This window comes from Cyphomyrmex costatus, unplaced genomic scaffold (assembly GCF_001594065.2).
Source record: "Cyphomyrmex costatus isolate MS0001 unplaced genomic scaffold, Ccosl1.0 scaffold440, whole genome shotgun sequence".
Taxonomy (NCBI): domain Eukaryota; kingdom Metazoa; phylum Arthropoda; class Insecta; order Hymenoptera; family Formicidae; genus Cyphomyrmex; species Cyphomyrmex costatus.
The window spans coordinates 26,670-35,205 of NW_017278642.1; the positions used below are offsets into that span (position 1 = coordinate 26,670).

At 37.8% G+C, this 8,536-nt stretch overlaps 1 protein-coding gene across 1 annotated transcript; it reads left to right on the forward strand.

Moving 5' to 3' along the window:
* Nucleotides 1-4,819: 4,819 nt before the first annotated feature.
* Nucleotides 4,820-8,430, forward strand: LOC108777495 (uncharacterized; the record flags this gene model as incomplete). Its single annotated transcript, XM_018544407.1, has 1 exon — nt 4,820-8,430. A coding segment is annotated over exon 1 (3,611 nt), but the record flags the coding sequence as incomplete, so codon positions are not given.
* Between the last annotated feature and the right edge of the window lie 106 nt (nt 8,431-8,536).

Sequence of the window (8,536 nt, forward strand, 5' to 3'; positions counted from 1 at the left end):
CTTCGAGGAAGAAAGTGTCTAAGTGTTCGCCTTCGAGGACGTAAGTGTCTAGGTGTTCGCCGTCGAGGAAATGGGTTTGTTTGTAAGAAACGTCGTCGTCGTCGTCGTCGTCGTCATTATTGCCAGCTACGGAGTGAGGAAATGCATTCTGGAATTTTTGGCGCAAGAGATAAATGTGGTCGCGACAATATCGATCGCTGCGATCTGTACGATCGTTAAAGTCGGATTATTAATGCCATTCTACATAAGACGCAGAACACAGTTCGCAGGTCGCAAGACTAGACGCAGCGTGACGTATTTCCGGTCGTTACAAGTCGCAGGCCGCAATACGCAGGACGCACAAAAGTTGACCGAACTTCAACTTTTCGCGTCCTGCGTCGAGCGTTGAGCCAATCAGAACGTACATGCGGCAAGCGGTTTCTCGTACGATCAGCGGCGCAATGCTTGAACAACATCGAGTGCATTTGAGGTTTAGTATTCCATAAAAAATGGTATATAATTGGGATTCCGCGACAACACGAGTATTAATAAACATAGTACAAAAGAATCCTAGTTTATATGCTAAAAGTTGCAAAGTGTATAAAAATCAAGAACAAAAAAATTTGGCATGGATGGAAGTGAGGAAGATTCTTCGTCCTCCCTGTCCTGGTAAGTATATTTTTGGGTGCTTCCCAACAAGAGACATAGATGACATCGAATTCTGTCTGTCAATCTTAAAGATGAAATGATCATTGTTTTAGACATTCTGGTCTAGGAACACATTGTGTCATTGTGTTAACAAATGTGTCTTTACAATTGGAAAACATCTCTTGATCATTCAAAGTTTATACACAAAAAATTAAAATTTTTATTATTTAAAAAAAATTTACTTTATTAACTATAAAGATTAGTATACTTTTAACTCTAATTTTACAGAGACTATTTCGCCCATACAACTTAACCTCTAATCTTAAAACAATAGTTTAATTTATATTGCATTTTTTTTATTTAGGAGAAGAAGTAGCCAGAAAATTTAAATCATTTCGAGACATATTTTCTAAAGAAAGGAGGAAAATGATGAATGCACAACCTAGGTCTGGAGCTGGTGCTACTACTGATTATAAATCCCAATGGGATTTTTATTCAGATTCACTTTTCTTAGTAGACCACATTGAGCCAAGAAAGTAAGTTTTTCTTTCTGTTCTTAAAAAAAATATATATACAGGTTGTTTCATATTAACTGAATTCTCTCTTCAAGTATATACATTTAGTTTAAAGTTTATTTTATGTTGTAAAATATTTTTTTATCTTAGGACTTACTCGAATATGTCATCATCAAAATCATATATGCAGAGTTTAGCACAAGCTGAATGTAATGGGAAAAACAAAAATGAAACATATATTGCGCCAGAATTGAGCACAACAATAGTAAAAAATGATATAATGACTAGTGTCATCCAAAAGTTTCCTATAAATGTAGACATGGTATCAGAAGCAATTAATTCTATTAATACTGCATCTGAATCTTATGATATATCGATCGATTTACCATCAGATATAATTATAGAAGATTTAACAGAATCTTCAGGTAAGAGAAAAAATGCTATTTAATATTTATTTTAATTTAATTTATTTTAATTATTATTATTTAATTATTTCATTAATTTTATTTTATTTATTTTATTTTAATTTATTTTAATTCATAATTTCTTTGTAACTCTAGTAACAAGTGATACTGCATCAGATACGTCGTCATATATCAGGTAAAAAATAAAACGTGAGAACAAGGTACCCCCAAGCGACATAATGCATAAAAAGAAGAAAACTGAGTCATTAGACTCAATAACAAATAATATTACCGCTTTTGCGAACATAGCCAGTAATTGTATGTCAGAGTTAAACCAAAAGAAGGAGAATGAGACTGATATGTTCAAAAGTTGCATTACAAAATACTCCAGAAGATTCAAAAATATCATTCATAATAGATATACTGCGCATTAGCGAAATATATCGAAAAGGCAAGAAACCATTAATAACAGAAGTTGAGAAACTATAATTTTATTCGCTGTAAGTTATACTTATAAGTATTTAAATTTGGCTTACAGCTTTTTGTTTTCTGCCTCTTATTCTTTATCACTTTTAAAGATTAAATATAATTAACAATATGTATAATAAGTATAATAATATATTATTTTACATTAAAAATAAGGAGGCAATACTTTTTTTAATATTACGTGATAAATATTGTTTCATTAATTTTGAACATTCCATGTGTTACATGTTTTATTTTAATTTTATGAGCAGTAACAAATACGTTGAAGATATGTATATATTTAATACATGTTAAAATTATATTATACATGTTAAATACATTTAAGTTCCCCTACATAATATATAAAGTTTATGTATACATATATACGTATTGTCAGGCCTCAATAGCCTACAGCTGTTAGGTATACAGGTACGACCTTACTTGATTTAATAAAGAGATATTTGATTCGGTTACTTACGCATGCTGTGATTTCTATAACTATAAGACTTTCATTTCCTTTCTTTTCCTTTCTCTCTCGCTGCTCCTCTTTTTTTTTGCTGGATGGTCTACGAACATCCGACGTCAAGTTTTTTTTTTGGCATATGTTTGCCATATCAAGTTATAATTTACATCGAGCACTTGATACGGGTACTAACTAGTTACTTTCTATTAAATTATCTTAATTTCAGCAATGTATTTAAAGATGTATAAAATTGATACAATACGCATCAAAATGTTTAACTAAATACGTTTATTGTGTATACATTTACATATATCGCTGAAATTAAGATAATTCAATAAAAAGTAACTAGTTAGCACTCGTATCAAGTGCACACGATTTAAACTAGACCATTGATTCTGTTGGACTTGGAGGAAAGAAATGAAAAAAAAAAACGTTTTTATGTGTATGTGTGTGAGATAGAGAAAAAAACACAAATACAATTTCTTTATAAATTCACATTACCGTGGCAAATTAATATCTAATCCTCTGAAAACATGATTGTACTGCCATGGTACCTGTGCTTCTCCAATAGGTGAGAGAAAGTAATCTTTTAAAATATCACGTTGTTCTGTTGCTCTTCGTGACGCATTATTGCTCCCAAAACGTGTTATATCGTTAAGTACAACATTATTTCTTATGTTATTACGCCATTCTCCACTTTCTTGATCCATATCATCAACGAAATTAGGAGGACAATACAATCGCGGATTAGACATACTCATTTCTTCCTCTGTGATCATAATAAAATTGTGTAAACATATCAAAGCTTTGACAATAGCAATAGCATTTTCGGGATTAAGACATAAAGTACTGTGAAGAATTTGCCATCTCGCTGCAAAAATGCCAAATGCATTCTCAATTACTCGTCTTGCACGACTCAGACGATAGTTAAAAATGCGTTGTGCATCTGTCAGATTGTCTTTCGAATATGGGCGTAACATATATAGCTTCAACGGAAACGCCTCGTCGCCAACGAAAGCATAATGTGTTGCAATATTCGTATCTGGCAAATTTATTGGTGGAGGTATGTCGACCAAATCTTCTTCGAAAGCTTTGGCAAAATCCGTATTATTCCATATACCTCCATCACTGATTGAACCTTAAGATAATGTATGCAACATTATAGTTTGTATAAAAAAATATTTAATAAAAAAACTGAGTATGAATATGTATTTTATATTTTTTTACCATAAGACGATATGGCATACACTAACGAAGAATATTACGACATGCTGATGGCACTTGGCGCTGGATTCGCCCACCGGGTACATCCTCGAGGTGGATCTCGAGTACCCGCAACATCTTCACGACGCGCACGCCGACCTGCCGTTCCGCCCGACGCGAGAGAAACCGCCCGGCAAGCGGGACGACAAGCTTCTCGCGACGGTAAGCGACAAGCAGCGGTACGTCGTCCACTACCGCAACCTCCAACAGTGTTGCGATTCGCGCAATCCGCCTGGCTCCGCGACTACATCGAACTTGTACGCGCTATGCACGTTTTCACTTTTGTATTTTCGCTCGCTTTGCTACGCTCCCTCCTTCTGAAAAGAGCGCTACCTGCGTTCCCCTTCTCCTCAGCGTTCGCTTATCAGCGTTCGTTTCTGCGTTCGTTTGCGTTCGTTCGCTTCCGTATCTGTTCGTTCGCCACTTCCGTCTTCTTCTTCCTAGTTCGTTTTCGTCCAAGCATGCAGCAGCATGATTTTTCTTTACGCTTATTATATAGTCGTTTAAGTTTGCACTAGTTCACCTTCTGTGTTCTACGCTTGTCAAGCATGCACATGCATGAGTTTAATAAGAATAAATAAGTATCATTATCAACTATGTTTTCGTGTTGCTTCTTGCCAACACTGGTCCTTCGAGCATTATCACACGCTGCATCAAGCATAGCCAATTAATACTTGAGCCACAAGGCTTTCATAAGAGAAAATAGCGCTACACATAGCGCATAGAGGCACAAGCCCGCACATTTGGTCCTTCGAGCCGGATACAGGATAACAAGGAATCCGTCCCAGCGATACAGAGGGTATAACCTGAAATTCATTCAAATTCTCATTCGAGCGTGCTCATAAGCCGCAAGCACAAGCATAAGTAATCTTTAGGTAAGATTGTTTCATTCACTCAAGGTAAGATAGCCATATTGCATGCGTCTTCACATTTGACCGCCATATTGGCTTTTCATTTCTCGAAACTTCGTTACACATACGTTCTCACATATACGTATATCTTCATATGCACACGCATGCGCTTCCTTTCACAATAAAGGGCATTATTCTCAATTCACTAACGATAACGTAAGAATCATAAGCATGGATTCGATATCATTGACCGAGGCCAAAACTAAACGCACAGCCGCAAAGGCTTCTCTAACCCGACACAAGTCTGCCATAGAAAGCTTTGACGCGAATCATGGATCGCGCCATGACATTATTGAACGCAAAAAAAGAATATTGGAATTATGGAATCTTTTCGACGTAGTACAATCGCGAATAGAGGTTCTTGAGAATGAAGAAGATTTATCTTCTCAAGATTTAGATCTATTAAACGCTCAACATGAGCAACACCGAGCAAGCTTCGAATCAACATACTTTAGCGTAATCTCACGCTGTGAATCCTTACTTGAGCATTTTGATCAACATAACATTAGGCTTTCTTCGGGATCTTTTAGCACGCCAGGCGCTAATTCGTCTGCCCGCAGGGAAGCGCATGTTAAGTTACCTAAAATCGAGCTTCCAGTGTTTTCAGGTTCCTACGAGGATTGGTATTCTTACCATGATATGTTTGAACAATTAATCCACAACAACCAAAATTTATCCGAGATAGAGAAATTCCATTATTTGCGATCTTCCCTCAAGGACAAGGCCGCTGAAATAATAAAGTCAATTGAAACTACCACCGACAATTATAAGGATGCCTGGAACGCTATTAAGGAACGATTTGACAACAAACGGTGGATATTACAAAGGCACATCAAGGCCATTTTCGAAATTGCTCCAGTAACGAAAGAAAATCATGCTCAGTTACGTGAATTATTAGATACGATTTTAAAACATTTGCGCGCTCTCAAAGCCATGGGAAGACCCACGGATACTTGGGACGATTTAATCGTTCATCTTATAATTTCGAAACTTGATACGGTTACTACCAAGGCTTGGGAAACAAGCATTCCTGATATGGAAATTCCCACACTAAAATCACTGACTGATTTTCTTTCAAAACGTTGCATCGCGCTTGAAGCAATTTCTAGCAAATCCTCAATCAATCAATTTGCAAAGGCAAAGAATTGTTCGGTTTCTAATCTCGCGACTTCTAATTTATCTTGTCCTAAATGTAAGGAAAATCATCCGCTTTACTATTGTGAAACATTTCTCAAATTACCAGTAGAAAGCAGAATCGCCTTTGCAAAGAAGGTTCATTTATGTCTAAACTGTTTGAGATCTAATTCTCATCAAGCTAAAAATTGCACTTCAAGCTCTTGTCGCAAATGTAAAGGTCAACACAATACACTTTTACATTTGTCAAAGACAGCAGACGCTAACGAGTCGTCTAATGCGAAAGCAGCTGTGGCTTCCGATACAGAAACTTCTGCGAAGCCAGTTGCAACACAATGTTTATCTACTCATCAATCTCTAGGAATTATATTATCAACAGCTATTATTCATGTATTTGACTGTAATAAACACATCCATTCGTGTCGTGTATTGTTAGATAGCGGATCACAAATGAATTTCATTACGCAGAGTCTTGCCGACAAATTGTACCTCAATAAAAGGCAAATAGAGATATCTATTTCAGGTGTAACTAATGCTAACATTCGAGCCAATCAATCTACAGTAGTACATATTAAGTCGCGGTTCAACAATTTTAGCGAGAGGATAGAATGCGTTGTTTTGCCAAAAATCACGCAACAATTGCCTCAAAAATTCATTTCCAAGCAGAATATAACTATACCAAATAATTTAAAGTTGGCCGATCCTGATTTTAATGTTCCCGCTGACATTGACATGCTAATCGGCGCTGAGATATTTTGGAAGCTCATTTGCGCAGGTCAAATTAAACCTTCTAGAAATAAACCAACACTGCAGAAAACTCTCTTGGGATGGATTTTATCTGGTCCGACATCAAGTATTCCTAGTAACTCCAGTTCTTCAATCATCAGTTGTTTAGCTGTAACAGAAGACTTAAATCATGCTCTCAGTCGTTTCTGGGAATTGGATCATTCGATATCCGCTTCAACTCTTTCTCCAGAGCACCAATCTTGCGAGAATCTATTCAAGGACACTGTCAAACGCAACAGCGATGGACGCTTCGTGGTCCAGCTACCGATCATACCTAACAAGCTATCTGAACTCGGTGAATCAAGGGAAATAGCCACTCGCCGCTTCAAATGTTTAGAGAAACGCTTTGTTACCTCTCCTAAATTACATGCAGAATACAAAGAATTTATACAAGAATACATACAACTTGGTCATATGCGTGAGGTCACTCACATTACAAATAATGACAGCCAAACATATTACCTACCGCATCATGCCGTATACAAAGAAACGAGTACTTCTACCAAACTAAGAGTGGTTTTTGATGGTTCTTGCAAAACAACCACTGGAATCTCGTTAAATGATGCATTATTGGTAGGCCCCACTATACAAGATGATCTGCTTTCAATATTAATAAGATTTCGTATGTACAGATATGTCATGACTGCAGATGTGGCAAAGATGTACAGACAAGTTTTAATCGATCCGAATCAAACCTCTCTGCAACGCATTCTTTGGCGTGACTCTTCGGATCAACCCATTCAAACATTCGAGCTTCTGACCGTCACGTACGGTACAGCATCTGCTGCCTTCCTAGCCATTAGATCGCTCAGGAAATTAGCTGAGGATAACTCTGAGAAGTATCCCGTTGGATCCGGGACAGTTTTAAACGACTTTTATGTTGATGACTTGGTCACCGGCGCTGACAATTTACAAGATGCCTCCTCCATCAAGATTCAGACAAGGCAATTGCTTCTTGAAGGTGGTTTCGAGCTACGCAAATGGTTCTCTAATGTACCTGATCTTCAAGACGATCAACTTTCCAATCCTGAAAAGGAATTCGTACTATCTTCCGACAAGGAATGCGAAACAAGGACACTGGGTCTTGTGTGGAACTGCACCCATGATCACTTCCAATTTTCTAGTATCTCCTGTCTGCCACCTTTGGCTACGCCTACCAAAAGGCAAGTACTATCAAGAGTCGCTTTGGTTTTTGATCCTCTCGGACTTTTTGGACCTGCGACTGTCATTGCTAAAATCATTATTCAACAACTCTGGCTCCTCAAGATTGGCTGGGATGAAGCTCTTCCCTTGGATTCAACCACTAAATGGAAACGCTACGAGCGTGAGTTGCCAATTTTGAGAGACATGACTATTTCACGACGCGCTATCGCGCTAAGTGAACATATCAACTTAGAGCTCCATGGCTTCTCTGACGCCAGTGAACGAGCTTATGGCGCGTGCATCTATTTACGTGCCACTGATGCTCACGGAAACATTTCAATTAGATTGCTCTGCTCTAAAAACCGTGTAGCTCCACTCAAGAGTTTATCAATTCCGCGCTTGGAATTATGCGCAGCCCTCTTGTTGGCTCAGATCACCGACAAGATTTTGAAACGTATTACTCACAAATTTACATCTATTTATCTGTGGACCGACTCCACCGTAGTTTTAGCCTGGCTGCAATCATCTAGTCGTACATGGTCGACATTTGTCTCCAATCGTGTTGGCGATATCCAACAATTAACCACTATACAAGACTGGCATCATGTATCCAGTCAGGACAATCCAGCTGATCTTTTATCCAGAGGCATATCTCCGGCTGCATTGCCACATGCGCATCTTTGGTGGTCGGGGCCCGCTTGGCTGAAACTTGACAAGGGGCAATGGCCTCAATTTCCATTCACTATCAACAAACGAGATATACCTGAATACAAATCTTCTGCTATCACATCAGCTACTGCTACGCTGCCATACTTTGATATTTTC